This window comes from Chelonia mydas, chromosome 20, assembly GCF_015237465.2.
Source record: "Chelonia mydas isolate rCheMyd1 chromosome 20, rCheMyd1.pri.v2, whole genome shotgun sequence".
NCBI classification, from domain to species: domain Eukaryota; kingdom Metazoa; phylum Chordata; order Testudines; family Cheloniidae; genus Chelonia; species Chelonia mydas.
In genome coordinates this window covers 5,495,262-5,516,741 of record NC_051260.2, presented here as the reverse complement: position 1 = coordinate 5,516,741, position 21,480 = coordinate 5,495,262, and the positions used below count along the sequence as shown (strand labels likewise).

The 21,480-nt window shown below is 63.5% G+C and overlaps 1 protein-coding gene across 4 annotated transcripts; it reads right to left on the bottom strand.

Moving 5' to 3' along the window:
• Positions 1 to 1,126: 1,126 nt before the first annotated feature.
• ITGB7 (integrin subunit beta 7) lies at positions 1,127 to 20,654 on the bottom strand. Of its 4 annotated transcripts, none has more exons than XM_037884046.2 (16): positions 20,366 to 20,654; positions 14,894 to 14,978; positions 13,757 to 13,830; positions 10,981 to 11,182; positions 9,918 to 10,088; positions 8,937 to 9,178; positions 8,215 to 8,373; positions 6,237 to 6,332; positions 6,063 to 6,152; positions 5,483 to 5,623; positions 4,572 to 4,765; positions 3,982 to 4,199; positions 3,482 to 3,698; positions 2,939 to 3,147; positions 2,477 to 2,637; positions 1,127 to 1,999 (listed from the first exon to the last, which is right to left on the bottom strand). In XM_037884046.2, the coding sequence occupies exons 2-16, from the start codon at positions 14,973 to 14,975 to the stop codon at positions 1,934 to 1,936; spliced, it is 2,322 nt and encodes a 773-aa protein (XP_037739974.1). In that variant the 5' UTR covers positions 14,976 to 14,978; positions 20,366 to 20,654; the 3' UTR covers positions 1,127 to 1,933. The 4 variants fall into 4 exon arrangements, with proteins under 4 accessions (XP_037739974.1, XP_037739975.1, XP_037739976.1 ...); XM_037884047.2 differs by having other exon boundaries at positions 14,894 to 15,074; positions 20,366 to 20,512; XM_037884048.2 differs by lacking the exon at positions 20,366 to 20,654 and adding an exon at positions 16,436 to 17,764.
• Positions 20,655 to 21,480: the final 826 nt, after the last annotated feature.

Here is a 21,480-nt window from a genome sequence, read left to right as displayed (position 1 = left end):
CACACCTGTTCATTTCAACCCTAGGGCCCCATTAGCTACACACAGGTACCAGTTTACCTGGTGCTAACCCAGCAGGGGCCTTTTCTCCCCCTCCTAGCCCAGGGAGAGAGGTTTTTCCACTATTGCCCTTAAGTCAGTGGGCCTGAACGTTTAGCTTCAAGCACAAAGGCTTCTGCTGCTAGACCAGGGGCAGGCAAACTTTTTGGCCTGAGGGCCACAGCAGGGTTCTGAAACGTATGGAGGGCCAGGTAGGGAAGCCTGCCCCCCTCAGAATCCTGACCCATCCAATTCCCCTCTCCTTCTTTGCCCCCTTCTGGGATCCCCGTCCCCTGACGGGTCCCCCAGGACTCCCACGTCTAGCCAAACACCCCCTGGGACCCTCTGCCCCTTATCCAACCCCTCTGCCCCTGTACCGTGCTGCTCAGAGCACCAGGACTGGCAGCTGCGCCACCTGGCCGGAGCCAGCCACACCCCCACAGTGCCTGGCAGGAGCTGACAGCCCCTCCACCCAGAGCACTGGCGGCGTGGTGAGCTGAGGCTGCAGGGGAGGGGGGCTGGCCTCCCCAGCCGGGAGCTCAAGGACTGGTCAGGATGGTCCTGTAGTTTGCCCACCTCTGTGCTTGAGTCACTAGGGCTGGGTTCGGTCCCTGCACCTGTGCTCAGGGGAAGGGGTGGTCACTGCAGGCGCAAGAGATGTGGAGTAACCCCAGGCTCCCTCCTCCAAAAGGACAGCCGGTGAGAGCACAGGGCAGGGGCCTGGGGAGAGGCAGGCTGGTTGCCTCATACATACGGGGTGTACGGGTGTGAGCGGCTGATTCTCAAGTGTGAACCCCCCACACACACCACCTTGCAACCACTGACAAACAGCTAATTAGTGAGAAGGGGAGTGAGTGTTCCTCCTCCCCACACACACACACACTTCGCCCTGAGTTTTTGTGTGTGAAAACATTGGCTGCAGTCAGTAGTGTAGGAGAGAGAGAGGCTTGACCTGCTTTACACCTGGGCCAAATGCAAATTTCCCCCAGCCTGTCTGTATTTTGCCCCAGTCATTGTATCTTCCCAGCCCCAGTGCCTGCGAGGAAACTCTTTGTCAGTGGCAGCGCACAATAAAACATCACGCAAGAGCTGAGCTGGCTGCTGCCCCAGCCCTTTATTCCTCTCTATATTCACTCAGCGAAGTGGGGGAGGCAGTTCCTTGTCTGCGGGGGGGATTATTTGAGAGGCCCGAGGGTGCTGGAGGAGATACAGAGGGAGAGGCTCCCTAGGTTCATTCTGGCTCTCAGTAGTTGTTAAGCACCCGGTTCACAGTGGGGTTTTACTGGCTTGGTGCTCCTGATCCCGGCGGGCAGGAGGGATTACGCCTGCTGCTTTCCTTCTGGTGCTGAAGAGCCCTGCTCCAATTACCCCCCCCCCCCCCCCACGGTTGGCCATGAGTTTCCCCTGGCTCGGCTCTGCCCTACAGTGCTTCCCCGTTAAATGAGAGAAGCCCCCAAAAGCAGGGCTTTGGCGCTCCGTAGCCCGGCCCTTCCTGCTAGTCACTGACCCCAGAGCTCTTCTGCTGGGCGTGGACAGAGCTCCTGCTCTCTGGGTGCTGGGGGTCGCTGATGGACGCACTGCAGGGGGCAGAGAAGCAGCAGGCTCGGGGCAGGGGCTTAGCGCTGCAAGGGGAGCGCAGGGTGGGGCTACTAAAGCAGGGAGGCCTCAGGCTGGGAAGGGCCCCAGAATGGAGCCAGGGCCGCACCCTGCTCCGCCAGTGACAAGTGGGGGCACCTGGCAGCCTGTTTGGCAGCAGGTAGCCGTGTGAGATTCCGCCGAGCAGCAGGCCCTCTGCCTGCGCCTTCCCTTCCAGGAGAGGCCCGGTCAAGCTCGGGGTGGCTGCCGTAGCGTGGCATCGGGGGGCCCATGCCATTGGTGGCTGGCCATCCATGATGCCTCAGTCCTCGTTGTACCTGGGGTTGATGACGGTGGTGGTGGCGCTCCGGTACAGCGGGTTGTTGACCTGTGAGGGCAGAGAGGTTGCTGGAATCAAAGGGGAGTCAGGAGTGGGGTGGCCTCAGGGAACCGGGGGTCTGTTCCCGCTGACCTAGGACAAGTAGCTGCCCTGCTCTGCGTCGGGGGCTGATGAGCCGGATCCACCTGGGGGCCTGGCCCGGAGAGGAGGAGACTGGGCCAGGTGCTGGAACGTCCTCACCCACCGGAGCACGTGACACAGGGAATACGGGCTGCAGCCCACGGGGAAGGAGGTAGGGAGCCATCGGGCCTGGGGAACCCGTCCAGTTCAGCCTGGGGGCTGGGACTGGATGGCCGTGGCGTGAGGGAGCTCGCAGGCTCCCATCTGATCCCAGGCCTCAGGCCACTTCCTCTGACAGGCCCTGTAACAGTAACTGGCAGTGGCCAAGAGCTGAACGGGCCAGGCAAGGGGGAAGGCCTGAGCGGGGAGGGAAGGGGCCGCCGACAGCAGGGGTGGGGCCCTGACCTCGTTCCCCCTGGCCCGCTCCCGCTCCTTCTCGAAGCGCATGTACTCCCGCCGGTCCAGGACCTCCACGGAGATGCGGTAGGCGATGATGATCAGCAGCCCGATGACCACGATGCCCAAGACCAAACCCAGCACGATCATGGAGGTCTGGCCAGTGACAGCTGCAGGGAGGGGAGGAAGAGCACCGGCCTGAGTGAAGCCTGCAGCCGCGCCTCACCCCCCCACACCCCCCCGGCAGCCCGCACAGCTGCATCCCGCCTCCCTGTTCTCGCTGTCCCCCCACCGACTGCTTGGTCTCCCCCTTTCTGGCCCACACTGGGCCCCCTCTCTCCCTGCTGCTCACCCTTCCTGGGGCATAGTGCCCCAGCCCCTAGCCTGCCCCATGTCACCCCCTCTACCCGAGCCCCCACCCAACCCCAACTGGTGCTCATCGTCCCTGGCTCCCCCTGGCCAAGCACGCACCGTCCTTGGCTTTCACCGTGAGGCGAACTGTGCCCCCGTCCGTGCCCTCGATCAGGAAAAGCAGGATCCGCCCGTCCTCCGTCTTCTCCCTGCACCACTGCTCGCTCACAGCGGGCTCGGGCAGCACCGTGGCCGTGGTGTGGTTGCAGACGGTGCTGCAGTTCTGGCTCAGCGGGCCCGTCCCGAAGGCCTTGCAGTCGGCGCAGTCCCTGCAGGGCTCCCAGAGAGACAGCTGCAGTCAGCTGGCCCCTCCAGGGTCCCCCCTGCCTGCACTGCCCTGTCCACCATCCCCAGCCGGCCCCTCCCACTGTCCGTCCCCCCCCCCACACACACACACACACGAACACACTGTCCTGAGCCTGCCCCCAGCCCCCTGCCACCACTCGCTGCTGCCGCCCCCCCCAACCCGCCCCCTGCCAGCCTGACCCACCCCACCCGGCCCTCTCCCCTGGCCTTAGGGCACTGACAGGCTGCCTCCCTGGGCACTTGGGGTGGCCGGTGCTTAGTTTCCGTCCTGACCTCTGCCCTTTGCCCGCTTCTCACCGGTGCTCCTCGCAGGGTGTCTGGCAGCCCGGGCACCAGCTGCAGAGCCGGTCGAAGTAGCCCGGCTGGCACTGGCACTTGTTGCAGAGGCAGCGCCCGTGCCCGCTGCACTCCACGCCGTCCTGCAGGCACGCGCTGGTGTCCAGGCTGCAGTCGCACGCGCTGCCAGTGTAGCCCTTGTCGCACAGGCAACTCCCACATTGGCACTGACCCTGGCCTGCGGGGAGAGACGGGGGCAGGGTACCGTCAGCCTGGGCGAGCACCCGCTCCGGTCTGGGAGCCAACCCGGCCCCTCTCTCTATCCCTCCTTCGCCTTGCACAAAACCCACCAGCCACCCTCCCCCCCTTCCTCCCCCATTCCCTCCTCCTTCCATTCTCCCACTGGGCGAGGCAGGAGCTGCCCAGGGCCTGCCCAGCCCATCGGCGCTCTGGCCTCCCCAAGCCCGGCAGCCCCGGCAACCAGGCCCCCGCCGAGCCCCGCCCGGCTCTGCCGCCCTCACCTGCACAGAGCTGCCCGTCATGCCGCTCGCAGCTGGTGTCGTCGCACTCGCAGTACTGCCCTCGCACGTTGCTGTTGCACTGGCAATGCCCGCACACGCACTGCCCCTTCCCGTTGCACAGGAGGCCCGTGCCGTTCCGGCCCCGGCACCCCTCCTCCAGGTACGTGGTGTCCGCCAGCTTGCACTCACACAGCTTGCCCGCGCGGTCAGGGCTGCAGCTGCAAGGCGGTGGGGGAGGCAGGCCAGAGGCGGTCAGGGGAACATGTCGGGGGGGCTTCTTACCCCCCCCCAAAGCCACTGGGCCAAGATGCCTGCAGCCCCACCAACACACACACACAGCCTAGCTGCCCCCTCCTACGCCCCTCTCTTCTGGGCTGCCCCCAGTGCCCCTCCCCGCTCAGCAGGGATGCCCCCCAACTCCCTGCAGCCCAGGCCACGACCAGCCCTACACTAGGCCAGGCTCCCAACCCCACCCCTGTTCCCCCTGACCCAATCTGTACCCCCTCCATCCGTCTGCCCCCATCCCGCTGTGCCGGCATGCCCACTCTCCTGCCCCCCCCCACCTCCCCAGCGTCTGGGCAGGGCTTTACCTGCAGACTCCGCAGGTGAGGGTGCCGTGGCCCCCGCTGCAGTGGGTGGCATGGGGCTCCGGCTGGCTGCAGGGGCACTCACACAGTGTCTGCAGCTCCACGTGCACCTCCTCGGTGAAGCCCAGCACCCGCAGCGCGAAGGTGTGCGGACCCTCCAGGCAGGTGTCGGCCTTCACCGTCACCGTGAAATTCACCTGGCGGAGACGGGCATGTGGGGGAGGGGTAAACACACACCCCTGGCCACGAGGCCTAGAGTAGACACCCCCCCCCCATGCCCCACTGAGCTGGCCTGCCCCCGCCCCCAGCCCTCCTCCCCCCACTGAGCCAGCCTGCCCACTCCCCTCCCTGGGCTCCCAGACCCCTCCCCCCACTGAGCCAGCCTGCCACCATCTTCCCAGCCCCTCTCCCCCGCCCAGCCAGCCTGCCCCTCCCCTCACCAGGCTCCCCTCCCCGCACTGAGCTAGCCTGCCCCTCCCCTCACCAGGCTCCCCTCCCCGCACTGAGCTAGCCTGCCCCCTCCCCTCACCAGGTCCCCAGCTTCCCACCCCAGGAGCGAGCCTGCTCCCTCCCCTCAGCGGGCCCCCAGCTTCCCCCCACCCCCGAGCGAGCCTGCCCCCTCCCCTCACCTGTCTCCCCTAGCCCCCCTCCCCCCACTGAGCTGGCCTGTCCTCTCTCCCCACTGGGACAAGCTACCCAGCCCCCCCTCCCCCTCAGTGGGTCAGGCTGTCCTAACACTGCCCAGGACGACCCCAGCCTCCAAGCCTGGTGGCCCAACTGAGGGACTGGGCTGGGTTGCCCTCCCCCACCCCAGGGTGTCAGAGACGGGGAGAGGAGCCAGGCCATAGGGGCAGCCCAGCGTGGGGTCCCCAGAGCCCAGCAGGGCTCGGTGTGGGGTGAAGGGGGGGGCTCACCAGCTGGTTGATGCGAACGCCGGAGCAGACCCCACCGTGGCCCCCGAGGGAGCGGGTGGCGTCCTCGCAGTGCGACTCGTAGGCCACGCTCACGCCGGGCGGGAGATGGAAGTGCTCCAGGTTCACCGTGGACGACAGGCTCTGGGGGGAGAGGAGCACAGGGAGCCATCCAGGAGCCGCGGGAGCAGGGGGGGCTTCAGGCTGCAGGGACCCTCCTTGGCTCACCCACCCCGCCTGCCCCAGCAGCTTCCAGCCAGCTCCACGCCCACCCCGGCTCCTACCACCCACCTAGCCTATCCAAGCCCCCAGCCAGCTGGCTGGGTAGTCAGCCCCTCCACCCGCCCCCCTGGTTCCCAGGCCCCACTACTCTGACCACTAGGCAACACCCCCACCCAGCCCCTCCACCTCCCCCACTAGTGCCAAGGAGACCCTGCATGGGGTGCCCAGGCCAGAGGGCGCCCTGCAGGTATATGCTGGGTGCTGGGGCTGGGGGGGGGCCTGCAAGGATCCCTCAAAACCCTCAGCCCCACCCCCATTACATGCCATCATCCCCTCCCCCTGAGCTGCCCCTCCCTCTCACATTGTAGGCGTCAGAGATGAGCTGCACCACGTTGCTGGAATCCTCCTTCAGCTCCCCCACCACCGACTTGGGGATCTGCCTGCTCAGCTCCTGGAGGGGGGTAGAGGCCGGGTGAGTGAGTGAGCCCCCCCTCCGCCTCCCCCAGCTCCGCCCCCGGCCCGCCCCCACCCTCACCTGGTACACGGGCAGCGTGGAGCCAGTGACAGCAAAGATGGGCTGGACGTTAGAGGCTGAGAGCACCTGGGCCAAGTGCCCGACCGAGGGGTAATCCTGCAACGAGAGGCAGTGCCCACCTGTCACCACACAGCACTGCCAGCCCAGGGTGGCATCCAAGCAGGAGTCGAACCCAGGAGTCCGGGCTCTGACCCCTCCCAGCACCAGGAACGGAACCCAGGGTCGGCGGGGCCTGAGGAATTAGCTGGCGCACTCAGAACCCATTGCGATTAACTCGGAGAGGTCATGGAGGCCGAGTGAGATACCTGGAGAAGGGCACACATAGCGCTGGGCTTTAAACAGGGCAACAGAGGCCCCGGGGAATTACAGCCCAGCCAGCCTATCTTCAACCCCTAAGCAGCTAGGGCAGGGGTGGGCAAACTTTTTGGCCCGAGGGCCACATCGACGTTGAGAAACAGTATGGAGGGCTGGGTAGGGAAGGCTGTGCCTCCCCAAACAGCCTGGCCCCCGCCCCCGGACTGCCCCCCTCAGAACCCCCGACCCATCCAACCCCCCCTGCTCCCTGTCCCCTGACTGCCCCAACCCCTATCCATGCCCCCACCCCCTGACAGCCCACCCCCAGGATTCCCACGCCTATCCAATGCGGCCTGTTCCCCGTCCCCTGCCTGCCCACTCCAGAACCTCCGCCCCATCCAACCGCCCCCTGCTCCCTGCTCCCCGCCCGGGACCCTCTGCCCCTTATCCAACCCCCCTCAGAGCAGCAGGAGCTCGCAGCCCCACCGCCCAGCCGGAGCCAGCCACGCTGCCCGCACTGCCCAGCAGGAGCGGCAGACCAGAGCGCTGGCGGCACGGCGCGCTAAGGCTGCGGGGAAGGGGGACAGCGAGGGAGGGGCCGGGAGCTAGCCTCCCCAGCCGGGAGCTCAGGGGCCAGGCAGGACGGTCCCGCGGGCCGCAGTTTGCCCACCTCTGAGCTAGGGGATAAGGAATAGCCAGCATGGGTCTATCAAGAACAAATCCACCTCATTTCCTCCTTTGACAGAGCTGCTGGTCTAGCGGATGGGGGAAGCTGTCAAAGGGCCATAGCTTGGTTTTCATATGGCTTCTCACACAGTCTCACCTGCAAACTAGGGAGCTGGCGGTCTCCATGAAATTACGATAAGGTGAGTGCACAAGCGGTTGAAAGCCCGTCCTCAAACAGAAGCTATGGAGGGTTCGCTCTCAAACAGGGAGGGCAGAGCTGGGGGGCGGGCGGGGGCGGTCCTGCAGGGGTAAGTCCTGGGTCCAGTATTACTCAATATTTTCACTAATGCCTTAGCTAATGGAGTGGAGTAGCGGCATGTAACATTTGCAGATGACACCAAGCTGGGAGGGGTTGCAATAGGATGACCAGATGTCCCGATTTTATAGGGACAGTCCCGATTTGGGGGGCTTTTTCTTATATAGGCACCTATTGCCCCCCACCCCCGTCCCGATTTCTTACACTTGCTATGTGGTCACCCTAGGTTGCAAGCACTTTGGAGGACAGGATCAGAATTCAAAATGACCCGGACACATGGGAGACCGGGTCTGAAATCAACAAGCTGAAATTCAGTAAAGACAAGTGCAAAGTACTTTGCTTAGGAAGGAAAAATCAAACGCACGACTCCAGCCGGGCTGGGGAGTCAGTGCTGAAAAAGAATGTGGTGGTTAGCAGGGATCACGAACTGAATATGAGTCAGCTGCGAAAAAGGCTAAGGTCATTCTGGGTGTAGTAAGAGGCGGCCTAGTTCCCACTGCTGAAACCACTAGACGACACTCCCTTCCCAGACCCAGGCATAGAACCCTGGCATCCGGGCAGCCGTTCCTGGGCTCTGGCTGCACCCCTCGCTTTTACGGGGCATGCTCCTCGTCCCAGCCTCCCCCAGCTGGGTGCAGGGTGCTGCAGGGACCGGCCCCATTGCCCCCCCAGGGGCACCGAACGGGGTCGGGGGGAACCTACGTAGATGTGGCTCTTGCTGTAGAGTCCGTCAGTGTCGAGGTGGCACTGGTTGTCATTCGGGAGGTAGATGCCACCCAGCTTGCCATCCCCTGCCGTGTGGAAGACGTCATCTGACGTGAAGACCAGCAAGCGCGTCACGTTCCGCCAGCCAATCTGCTTCTGGTGGGGCAGGGGTGGGGGGTGAGCAGGTACAATGGCCACCCACTGGTGCCTCCAGCCTGGGCACCCCCTGCATCGACCCAGACCCATGGGCACACGCATGCACTTTTGCTCACACGCCTTGCAGCAATGCCCACCCATGTGCCCACACACGGACGTGTGAGCACGTGCCCTCCCACAGCTATGCACACACTCCTACGTGCACAGGTGCCCTTGTGCTCATATAACCCGTGCGTGCACACACCCCCACGTGCACAGTCACACCCTTTGAGCACACATGTGCAGGCACACACAGAGGCAATCACACCCAGCCACGCACACACCAATACTAATACACACCCTGGCATCCATGCACACGTACACACCCATGTGTGTGTGTGCACACCCAGACACACACACACTCCCTGGCAGCGATGTGCATGTACACACCCATTTGCACACTTGCACACTCACACAGCCGTGCACATACTGGGAGCCAACGAAAAGGCAGGGAATGCCCAACAGCCAGGACTCCCACGCCCCACGCCACCCAGAGCCCGTGGCTAATGCCCCCGGCGGCTCACCTCACACACGGCCACCTGCACGATGGCATCGAAGCCGCCCTCGGGCGAGTCCAGGTTGCCCGAGATGCGCTGCTGGCTCACACGGCTCTCGAACTCGCTGGCGTCGTCGGTGAGCGGCAGCACGTGGCGGAAGCTGACGGGCGAGTCACACTGCTCGTAGCGGTCGGGGCAGGGGTTCCGCAGCTTGGCGGGCACCGTGCTGACGTAGGGCAGGACTGTCTTGTCCACGAAGGAGCCGAAGCCTGACGGGGCAGAGGCGGTGCCGGGTTCAGATGCTGGCCCCACAGTCGCCACAGGGGGACCCCACCTGTGCCGGATGGACCCCAGTCCTCCTCCCTGCCCTGAAGCCTTCCTCCTCCTCCCCTCCTAGGGTGAGGTATGGAACCCAGGAGTCCGGGCTCCCAGCCCCTACCTGCTCTAATCACTAGACTCCCCTCTCAGAACCAGGAAGGGAACCCAGGAGTCTGGGTTCCCAGCCCCCTCCGCTCTAACCATTAGACCCACACCCCCTGCCCTGTACCATGACTTCTCCCACAGCTGCCCTCCAGCCCCATGGAGCTCTGACTATGGGGCCAGGGAGGAGGCCAGGTTCCCACAGCTCATGGCTCCATCTGTGCTTCATGGGGGGAGAGCAAAGCATGAGGAAGGGGTGGGGGGGGGCACCACCCCACAGGGGGTGGGGGAGGCAGAGTCTGAGGAGAGCAGGGTGACATCACCCCATGGGGGGAGCAGAGCATGAGGAGAGTGGGGGGGCATCGCCCCATGGGGGTGGGGGTGGAGCATGAGCAGAATGGGCAGTGGGGGCATTGCCCCACAGGGGTTGGGGGCAGAGCATGAGGAGAGTGGGGGGGGCATCGCCCCTCGAGGAGTTGGGGGGTGGAGCATGAGGAGAATGGGGGTGCATCACCCCATGGGGGCCTGGGGAGTGGAGCACGAGGAGAACAGGGGGGCATCGCCCCACTGTGGGGTGCTGCCTCGTACCAATCTTCACTGACTTGGTGATGTTCCTGAGAGCGGCCAGCAGGTCATTGCCGAGCTTCTTGATGTTCTCCAGGTCGTCCTTCATGGAGTAGGACAGGTCCATGAGGTAGTAGACGTCCACGGGGTAGCCCTTGGCCCGCTTGAACCGCACCGAGAAGCTATGCTGCTCTCCTGGGGGGGGCGGGGGGGGAGCCAAGGACCCAGCTCAGCAGGGAATCACGCTGCAAGGCCAGGGGCTTGTGGGGAGACCCTTCATCCACCCTCCATCCATCCCCCACTCCTTCATCCCCCCATCCTCCTACCTCCCACCCCCTACCCATCCCCTCACCTATCCATCCCCCACCAGCCATCCACCGACCTACCACCTCTTCCCCATCCATCCACCTACCCATCCACCCCTCCATCCATCCCCCCAACCACCCACCCCACCCCTCCATCCATCCACCTATCCATCTGCCCCACTCCTCCAACACTCTATCCACCAACCCAATCCTCCACCCATCCAGCCACCCCACACCTCTATCTACCCATAACCCCCTCCATCCATCCATCCCCATACATACCCCTCTATCCAGCTATGTATACTCCGTTCCCATCCACCAACCCGTCTACCCACCCACCTCTCTGGTCACCCACCCAGCCCCCTTCATCCCCCTACTCACTCATCCACCCACCCCCATACATACCCCTCTGTCTCCCCACCCAGCTCCATACATACCTGTCCATCCACCCCCTCGATCTATCCGTCCATCCCACATCCCTCTGTCTCATCACTATCTCCCCAGTGCTTGTATTTCTAGGCACACACCCCCTGTCTCTCAGAAGCACCTCGTGGCCTGGGTGCACAAACCCCTGGGACCCCAGCAAAGGGCTGATCCGTGGTACTGGCAGAGACACGTGACCGACATGGGCTGGCGAGCCAGGCATCAGCAGCCCCAGGCAGGGGATTTGGGAGGCCAGAGAAGACCCAGCTCCCCAGCTGGGCCCCCAGCACCGCGCTTCTCCCCAGCCTGGCATGGGGCCCAGTTCCAACCACAAGCCTCCCCCCTCCAGTGGGACCCACCGGGTCGGAGCCACAGGGCGATCTTTTGGGGTGCCAGCTGGGTCACCGTCTCCTGCTCGGCGCTGTCGCTCAGGGGCGCGTCCTCCAGGACTTGGTGCCGGTTCCGGGCCTCGACCACCTCCTTCAGGGCACAGCCGCGCTGGAGCAGCTCCCCCCGCGAGGCGCAGCGCGTGGCGTCCGACTCGCCCGCCTTGGTGAAGTTCTGGAGCGGGGAGGGGGGTTCAGCCCACAAGCCTGAGCAGCCGGGGGGCACCTCCCCCCAATTCTGTTCCCCCCAACACGCTGCCCCCCCGAGTGCCCCTGATGTCTCTCCCCATTGACCAGCACCACCCAGGGCACCTGCTGGGCAAGCCCAGCTCCCTCGCCCACTCTGAGGCCCACTGGCAGAGCAGCGGGGGCACCCCCCTACCGCTTTGCCCCAGAAGGGGGCACTCCCTGTGGTCAGTTCCAACCCCCAGGGATAGGGTGCTATCAGGAGACCCCCCACTGCTGGCCGCCCCCTTCCCCCCCACCCCGGGATGTGCGAGACGTGCTGCTGGCAGCGTTTATCTTATCTGTTTCTCACTGATGGTTTCCTGTTGCTGTAGGTGACAAACCACAGCATTAGCAGTGGGGGATGGGATGTCTGGGGGTTGGGGGGCTTTCACCATCGTGCCCCCCCAAGCCCTTTGCAAACGGCCCCCACAGACACAGCTGGACTGGATCCCCCCATCCTTCTATTCCCAACGCACATTCCTCGGCCCCCTGAGCTATGGGAGCACTCCCCCGGCCAGCACTGGTAGTAGGTCTTTTATCCTCTCTGTTGCACTGACCCATCTCTCCAAGCAGTTACTCTGGTGCTCAGCCCAGCTGCATGGCTGGGAGGCATGGGCGTAGCAGGCAGGGGGGGTGACTGGGAGCTGTTCCTGCTGCCCCACACCAGGGAGGGACCACTGGGGTTTCACGCTGCCCCCTCTCAAAGCTGGCAAATATGTGCAGCCCCCTGCAAGTGGAGCTGGCAGCAAGGCGGGGGACATCTGGCACTGCTGGGGCAGTCCCCCATTCCCATCCTCGCCAGCAGCTCCTCCACTCGGCCCAGCCATGCCCGGAGGGGGGGAAGGGCTTGGTCTGCTTGGCCCAGTGCCTGGTGCCCATGGTTGTCTGTGCCAGGAGGCAGAGGGTCCCCCAGGGATCCGTGCTCCATAAGCACGGCCCAGGCTGCACAGACAGCCAGGAATCCCGCCCCCGCACCCCCCACCCGCTGGCCAGACCCCATGGCACGAGCTCCCGAGAAGGCAAAGCCGCCGGTTTCTCTGCAGGACAGAGCGGCACCAAACCGAACAACCACAATAGGGCCTTGGGAGGCAGGACTCCTGGGCTCTTTTCCCAGTTCTGCCACCGTCACTGTGTGGGCCTCATTAAGTCACACCCCCCACCTCTGTGCCTCAGTTTCCTCCCTCCCCCCCCAGGCACACTCTCCCCCCGGGCCCCTGTCTGTGCTGCACCTTGAGCCCCTCAGCCGGAAGGGGTGAGAGACGGGGACGGCGCTGTTAATTTACACGACCCCCTCATGCTCGGAGATTCCCCCCCCGCCCCGCCTCCCCAGGCTTCCTGCCCTGCTGGGTGGCAGGATGTGGTGAGCTGCTGTCACACGCCAGCTGGGACCCCCCGCCCCGGCTGGGATAACGCATCAGAGAGGATTTCCGCATGGGGGGGTCCTACCCATCGCGCCTGGGGGGGCCGAGGCAGCTGGACACAGGCTGCACGGCTCCCCGGCACTCGGGGTAATGCTCTGGCTGTGTGGGAGGGGGGCGCCCAGAGAGGGGGATGTTGGGGATCCAGCTCCAGGCCCCCTGTACGAGCCCCAAAGCCCACAGCACTAACAGGTGCCTGCTCCAGATAGGGCCAGGGCCGGGCTAGCAGGGGGCTGCGGGTCGGGATTGCGGGGCACCGGCAGAGCTGGGGGTGGGGGAGAGTCGAGTCGGCCTGACTCACTGTGTTATTTTCACAAACACCAAGTTCGTGAGAAGCCAGAGGAAGAACAGGAAAAGGTCGAGGGTGAATCAGAGGCCGCGGCTGGGATGAGAAGTCACTTCTGTCTGACAGCCCGGCTGAGGGGCATCGGGGAGCCCAGGGCTGGGACAGCTGGGCGCGGCGGGCGGGGGGATTGAGGGGCGCTGGCATAGCTAGGTGTGGGGGGAGCCCAGGGCTGGGACAGCAGGGGATGGCGGGGGGGGGGGGGATTGAGGGGCGCCGGCGTAGCTAGGTGTGGGGGGAGCCCAGGGCTGGGACAGCAGGGGATGGCGGGGGGGGGGGGATTGAGGGGCGCCGGGGTAGCTAGGTGTGGGGCGAGCCCAGGCCTGGGACAGCACAGGGCTGTGGGTCAGGGCTGAGGGGCACTGGTGGAGCTGGGGCTGTTCTCCAGGCCCAGGGGGTCGTGGCGTCCAGCTGCAGCAGACGAGTGGGGCTGGCAGCATCCTGGGGTCCCTGTTCTGGTGTTGGTGGACCTCAGGCCAAGGGAGAGTGGGCCTGGGGCTCAGCGTGGGGCTGGATGGGAGGGGAGAGGAGCCCCCCAGAGAGGAGGTGCCGTGGGAGGAGAGCAGGAGACCCTGCCAACTGCAGCTCAGAACATCCCAGGGCCCCCAAGGGCAGCAGGATCCTTCCTGCCCTGGCCCAGTCCCTGGCCCCAGCTGGGCTCCCTGGGGGCCGTGGGGCTGCTCAATGAGCCGGCTCTGCTCTCAGCTGGGGGGGATCCCTTCGCGTGCGTTCCCTCCCCCCAGCGCCCACGGGCACTTACCAGCGCTTTGCACCAGGCGCAGCTGGGCTGGGAGCGGATGCAGTCGCGGCAGGAGGCGCGGGGCTGGCAGGAGCCTGCAGGGAACCGGGGATACCGTCCAAGTGACCCGGACCACAACGTACCGCGCAGCCCGCAGCCCCCGCAACCATACAACCCCCCGCACCGGGGAGACCCCCTCCCCACCGCACAGCCCCCCACTTTGTACAGCCCCCGACTGCACAGCCTCCCAACCATACAACCCCCCGCACCGGGGAGACCCCCTCCCCACCGCACAGCCCCCCATCGCACAGCCCCCCACTTTGTACAGCCCCCCACTGCACAGCCTCCCAAGCATACAACCCCCCCACTGGGGAGACCCCCTCCCCACCACACAGCCCCCCACGACTGTACAGCCCCGCACAGCCCCCCACGACTGTACAGCCCCCCAACCATACAACCCTCACCTCCACTGGGTTGGCCCTGTCCCCCACCACACAGCCCCCCACTGCGCATCCCCCACTGCTTAGAGCCCGTGACCTACAGCTCCCACCCCGCCCCCCATCACTCCCATTCCCCAGACGTGCATTGCCCTGCAGCCAGGCACTCAGGAGAGCAACCCTGCCATGGCAAAAGCCTTGACTAGGAGTGAGGCCAGGTTGGACTAGTGTCCTGGGCCATGCTGGGGGTCGGGGGGGGGGAGCAGGGCAGGACTGGGGGAGGCAGGGCTGTGGGGGGCAGAGCTGAGGGGCAGGCTAGGGGGCAGCACAGAGTTGGGGGGGACGCTTGGAGGACAGGGCTGGGCGGGTGAGCAGGGGACAGGCTGGGATACAAGGCAGGGCTGGGCAAGGATTGGGGGGCTATACTGGGCTACCCCGGGGGGGGGCGGGGCAGTGGGTGGGTTCCACTGAGCCAGAGGCTTCTCACTGACCTCACCGATGGGGCCCCAAAATGGACACAGGCCAGGGCTCCCCACACGCTGCCCCTGGATGGAGTGACACCCCCAGTCCCTTCCCCAGCACCCACGGGCGTCTCACCCGCTGCAGGGCCCAGACAAACCAGAGACAAGTCTCCTGCCGCGCCCCCCCCTGCCATCCCACTGCCTCCCCCAACATGCTACCCCATGCCCCCCACCCCGACGCCCCCATCTCCTCTCCTTACCTGCTTCCAGGGCCTTCTCTTCCTGCCCCATCGCCAGCGCCAGCAGGAGGCCCAGCCCCGCCACCAGCCCGGTGCCCCTCATGGTCTGGCAGAGAGGGGAGATGGTTAGGGGTGGGGGGCAGCTGTCTGCCCCCCCTCTCCGCTGCAGGCAGAGGTGTCTCCTGCCCAGAGCCAGGCCTCCCTGCCATGGGGAAGTGAAAGTGCTGAGCGGGGGGCACGGCCTGGCCCCCCATCCTGGCCTGGGGAGTTTCACTTCTCCCCCCCCCCCCACCCCGTCTGGATTCCTAGAACCGCTCCCTGGGGCCAGGCAGCTCCAGGATGGGGCCCAATCCATAGAGGGGCTCAGCTCTGGGCAGCTCCCACAGGGAACAACAGGGAAACCCCCCCTCCTCACACTGGGAATACTGGAGAACCCCTCCCCCCTGCCCCTTCTTCCCCCCCACCACCACACACACCCCAGGAACAACGGAAAATCTCTCTCAACCCTGTATAGGTGCAGATGGAGGGAGGGCCACAGGATGCAGTGTGGTAAATGGCCTCCTCCCTACAACACGCCCAGCCACACACACATGTATCCAGGCCCCTCACACACACGCCCTGCAGACAGCGGGACACATGCACACACACACACACACACACACACTATATGTTCAGCCGGGCTCCTCACACACCCGCCCTGCACACACACACACACACACACACACACACACATTACATGTGCACCCAGGCCCCTCACACACACGCCCTGTACACACCCAGAGACACACACACACACACACACGCTACATGTGCACCCAGGCCCCTCACACACACGCCCTGTACACACCCAGAGAGACACACACACACACACACGCTACATGTGCACCCAGGCCCCCTCACACACACACCCTTCACACACCAGGACAAAACAAACACTCACTCACACACACACCCAGACACACACTCTACACGTGCACCCAGGCCCCTCGCCCACACACCCTTCACACACACACTCTGGCGTCCCTGCAGCAGTAGCCGTGGCGTTTGGCCTGGGAGGGAGCCGTCCCAGTGCAGACGGGGCCCAGGGGCTTTCACCTCCAGGGAGCTGGTTGGGGTCACCCTTGGGGGGGCTGTGGGGACAGGAGCTGACACGCACAAACCCCACCGCTACTGCTGCAGTGAAGACACTGGCTCAAACCCATGCCCCCGCCTGCCCAGCTGCACACCGCCCTGGAGATTCCCGCACATGCCCTCTCCCCATGCAATCTGTGACCACATCAGCCCAGGCCTCCCCCCACGCCCCCGAGTTTTTGATGCTTCCTTCCCACCTAAGGGATACGAGCAGAGGCGGCCCAGAGCCGGGCCACAGGCACAGCCTTGCCCAGAGCCTCCCCCTGCTCCCCACCACGCCAGGTGCCTGTCAGAGGCAGGAGCTGTGGTTAGCACAGGTTTCGCCCAACTTTCCCTCCACATGCGATCACGGCAGAGCGGAAGCAGGTGGTCAGAGCACATGACTAGACCCAGGACTCCTGGGTTCTGTTCCTAACTCCGCCGCTGACTCACCGGGCGTGGCCCTGCTCTGTGCCTCGGTTTCCCCCTCTAGCCGGTGGGGATTTGGAGCTAGACACGAATGAATCCAGCCTCCCGCCCTCTCCTAAGGACGCACAGGCGAGGAACAGGAAGGTGACTGATTTCGCAGATGCAGAATGCGTCCGAGGCCAAGCTGGGAATAGAACCCAGGAGTCCTGACATCCAGCCCCTCCCAGCTAGGAAATTGCATCTTATTGCAACTGCAACTGCTAGCCACTGGATCTTACAGATTCAGCGATTCCAAGGGCAGACGGGGCCGTTGCGACCCGCTAATCTGAGCGCCCTTGCCTGGGCCAGAGAACTGCCCCCAGCTCATCTTGAGAGCCGACCTCTTAAAAGAACATGCCCCAGCCTGGTTTTAAAAGGCAGCTTCCTTTGGCAGCGAGGTGGAGAGAAGCCTCCAGCCCTCAGCCCTCTCTGCGGCGTGTCAGTACCAGACACACAGCTCAGCTCCCTCTCAGCCTTCTCTCCCATTCAGCCCCTCATCAAAAGGCTTCTTTGTCAGCCCGTGGATCTGTGTTTTGAACTCGCTCCTCCCCCAGCAGCGTAGCGCCCGGCACTGGCCTCAGGATTCCAGTACAGCGCCGGGCGCAGAGGTGCGAGCGCGTCCCTACGTTTGCCTACCAGTCCCCTTCAACGCCTAGGGACCGCACTGACCCTTCTGGCCACGGTGTCGTGCTGGGAGCTCACACTGGGGCGATTATCTACAATGGCCCCTAAATCCTTCTTGGGGGCACAGCATCCCCAGACAGAGCCCACGCCCTGGAGGCAGTCACCTGGGCGTCCACCTTGCCTGGCATTTGCCTGGGTTAAAGGGCATGGGGTTGCACTGTTCGCATTTAACCAGGCCATGACAGCAGCCCATTGGGCCCAGAATTGACTCCCCCCCCGGCCTTTGGTCCCCAGCAAAGCTCTTGCGGCACCATTTAGCTCATTGCTAGTTCCTCGGCTGCAGAGCGGCACTTCCCCTTTACAAGCAGCTGGCCCCTGGGGCTGGTTCTGTTCCCATTAGCACCAAACTTCCAAGCGGGGATGGAAGGGGAGTGGGGTCTAGTGGATAGAGCGGGGGTCTGGGAGTCAGGACTTCTGGGTTCCTTTCCCAGCTTGCAGAGGAGAGTGGGGTGTAGGGAGTTAGAGCTGGGAGTCAGGACCCCTGGGTTCCATCCCTGGCTTTGGGGTGGAGTCCAATCGGTTAGAGCAGGGGGACCTGGGAGTCAGGACTCCTGGGTTCTCTTCTTAGCTCTGGGAGGGGGGTGGGGTCTAGAAAATTAGAGTGGGGCGGGAGCTGGAGAAGTCAGGATTCCCGGGTTCTCTTCCTAGCTCTGGGAGGGGAGTGGGGTGTAGGGAGTTAGCGCTGGGAGTCAGGACCCCTGGGTTCCATCCCTGGCTCTGGGAGGGGGTGGGGTCCAACCAGTTAGAGCGGGGGAGGGGCGGGAAGCTGGGAGCCAGGTCTCCCGTAAGTCTACAAATCGGAAATAACAAAAACTCAGTGACAAACAACATCCTCGATGCTCCAGCCCACAGCGTGACACAGAGGCCAGCAACGCCCTGGGAAAGGGCCCTGGCTTTAGGGGAACAAATTTCCAACCCTGCTGAGAGCCCCTGGCCCAACCCACCAGGCACTGAACCGGGGACGACCAGAGCTAAAAGACAAGATGCTCCAGAGGGAGTGAAAGACCCAAAACTCACTGGTTAGAGGCTGCAACAACCCATCTGCGGCTCGGGCATGGGGTGGGGGTCAGATATCCCACTCCCCAGTGGGGTACAACACCCAAACTGCACCCTAGGGCACGACACAAAGGCCTGTCACCTGGCACAGCCCTCTGCCAGACATCCACAGGAGTGTTCACCAATGTGGGACATTGCCCGAATTTTTCCATGAAAGAATAAAGGTTTGAACTGATTCCCCCTGGGCCTCAGGGCCGATCCACACACAGGCTCGGTAGCAAAAGGGGCAAATCCAAAGCAACTCTGCCATTTTGGGGTGTGAGCACTCCCCTTCAGAATCAGAGCAGCTAAAGCTGGTAGAGTGAAAGGCAGTTTGTTCCTGACCGCAGCTCAGGTCAGTTCGGGTACAGGTGTTCCCACCCAGACTAGCCTGGAAATAATGGAATTGCTTCGAATTTACACCAGACCAGCTTGAAATGAGCATCACAGCTTTCTGCTTCTGGGGCCGGGGGTCTCGGGGGTGTGAATTGGCTCAGCCGGGACCTGAAGGCTGAGAAACCTCGAATTTAACAAAGAACGCTTTTCTCCACAGAGCTCATTGGGTGCTGGAGTTTCATAGGGGCGAAAAGACAGCTAAGGGTTTTAAACAGACCGAATACAAATCTCTCCCCCTCTCAGCATCTGCAGTCAGTGTCTGAGCCCATCTGTCCACCAGCTTCCTAGTCTTCCTTAGCGTTTCCCAGGGGAGAAAAAAATTGAATTTTCTAACATGCAAACAAACAGCAAGGCCAGTTCTGCCTGTCACAGGCCCTTCCCCAGACCTTGCACATTCAACATCAAGAAGCTAAAAGCCCGTTGCTGGTCACCTTTTTATGGGCCTCAGAGCATAGCAGTGCCAGGGCGGGAGTGGGATCAAAGCTTTTGGATCACACAGGTTCTATATCCCCATTGCATGGGGATCTGTCTGCCCTGGGACCTAACAGCGTCCCGCACCGCACCCGGATAAGACAGGGTTTGGTACAGCTGTGCGAACCCCCACAGTGAATGGACACAGCATGGAGCTGGCTGGAGGCAGATCGGGCTCCTTGCCCGCCGTGGGGAAATATCACCCTACCCCTGGGGCAAAGTGGAGAGGATTTAGCAGGCTCAGACTGAGGGGGAGCTGAGGCTGATTTTGGTCCAACGCTCTACAGCCCTGGCTCTAGCTCAGCCCCCGGGGATCGGGGGGATGCAGGGCTGGCTGGCGTGATGTCCCAGGCCTGTGCTGTGGAGTCAGGCTAGTCTATTTCAGTGGGCCTTGGAATCTATGGCGCAGCCTTCATCCCGTGGGATTCAGCTCCCAGACCCTGGGTGCGGCCACCCCAGGCCAGCTGCAGCCTCGCGACTTTCTGATGACAGGTGCAACGGCTGACTCCCGTTGCAGAGCACAGAGCTGGGTGGAGACCCCTGCCCCGTGGACAAGTGCTGTGTCTCATAACCCGAGAACTGGGGGATGGCTCTGGCCTGGCCGGCAGAGACACACCCCTCTCCGGCCCGGGGTAGTGGGGGGCAGCGATCCCAGCTGTGTGTGCAAAGCAGCACAGATGGGGCCCTGGATACTAAGGAGATGAGTACATTACATAGAAAGAAAGAAAGAAAGAAAGAAAGAAAGAAAGAAAGAAAGAAAGAAAGAAAGAAAGAAAGAAAGAAAGAAAAAGAAATGGGTGTATATTGGGATGGATTGATAGAGAAAGGAAGGTAGAAACAGATAGAAGATACAAAAAGAGAAAGCTAGATTCGTTCTCGGGAAGAAAGAGGCTGTGGATCGGGTGTTCACCTTTCATGCTCTCACAGTATAAGCGCGAGGGAACATTCAACAAGATGTAAAAGGAAGAATGTTTGCAAATGGGAGAATTTTATCAGTACGGGGCATATGCACCAAGACACTGGGTGGGATGGAAAGTGCCGGGGTTCAGAACCCACCTTGTTCAGGGCAGGAGTAGCCACTACTTGAGGGGTCAGTGAGCAGTCCCGTTGGGGGAGTCTAGCCGCTGTGTCAGTTTCCCTACATTCCCCCTGAGCCAGGCTGTCAGATCTGGGCCACTGGACACAGATCAGCGTCACGCCAGCCCCACCCCGCTGCGGCCCCTGACCCGCCCAGCCCCGGACAGCTGTTTGGGTCAACACTCACAGCTCAGAGCCCCCAGCACCCAGGCTGTTGGTTCCAGCAGTGGGATAGCAAACAAGGGCACTCACCGGCTTGAATGGAGCCCCCGGGAAAGGGGGATCCCAACGTCTCCTGGGGACCGGCGAGCCGTGGGGCGCTGTGTAGCTGCACTAGCCACAGTTCTTCCTCCTTCAGAGGCAGCTGTGCACTGGCTGCGATTTGCATGAATCTTTTGTGATAGGAAACCAAAGCCGTGCAGTGCAGTGGAAATGGTTTGTGGGGGGGAGAGCAAGGGGGAGGGTGCCGTGGGGGTTGGGTGGGGAAGCACAGGGGGCTGGGGGAGAGAAGGAAAGAGCCATGTGAAGATTGAAAGGAGATACAGGGGCGTTCCCAGGGCTGGGCCAGTGAGGGGGGCTGTCGGGCAGGACTGAGGGGTGTCGGCAGGGCTGGGAGGGGAGCCCAGGGCTGGACAGTGGAGGGCTGTAGGGTAGGATTGTGGGGCATTGGCAGGGCTGGAAGGGGAGCCCAGGGCTGGGCCAGTAGTCAGGACTGAGATGCCCATGGTCAGGCCGTGACACCGGGGGCCTGACCTCGCAGCCTCTGGGTTCAGAAGAGAAACCTTCTGTGGGGCACCAGTAAGGCAATAGCAGTCCATGAAACTCTTCTGTGGCCCAGCCACTAGAGGGGGACACTGAGCATGGGTCAGACATGCACAAGCGTCTGTGTGTGTGTGGGGGGCTGTATGTACGCAGGAGGGGGCAGGCGTGACCGTGTGCGTAGCGGGCTGCACATATGTGTGAGTGGGGCATGTGCATGGCCGTGGTGGGGGCTGTGAGCAGGACTCGGGGGGCGGGGGGGAGGGCTGTGGATGTGGGCAGGGCATGGAGGTGTGGGGCTGGGCAGGTCGCAGCTGCTCAGGCTGAGTGAAACCCCTCCCCCCCCATTGTGCTGGTTTCTGGCTCTTAGAAAACTTCCCACCCCTGTGGCCACAGAGGGTTTTTTCAGCTTTAACTGCCTCCTGCAGCAGCCCCCCCACCCCGCGCCTGCATCCCCCCCCCCCCCGGCTTGGAGAGATACATGAACCCACCCTCCAGGCTGCAGGAATGGAGCCAGCTGGGAGGGGCACGGGAGGCTGCAGCATGGGGGGGGAAGGGGCTCCGCACCCTGCCCCTCCTGCCCCCCCGGACTAAGATCTGGCACCACT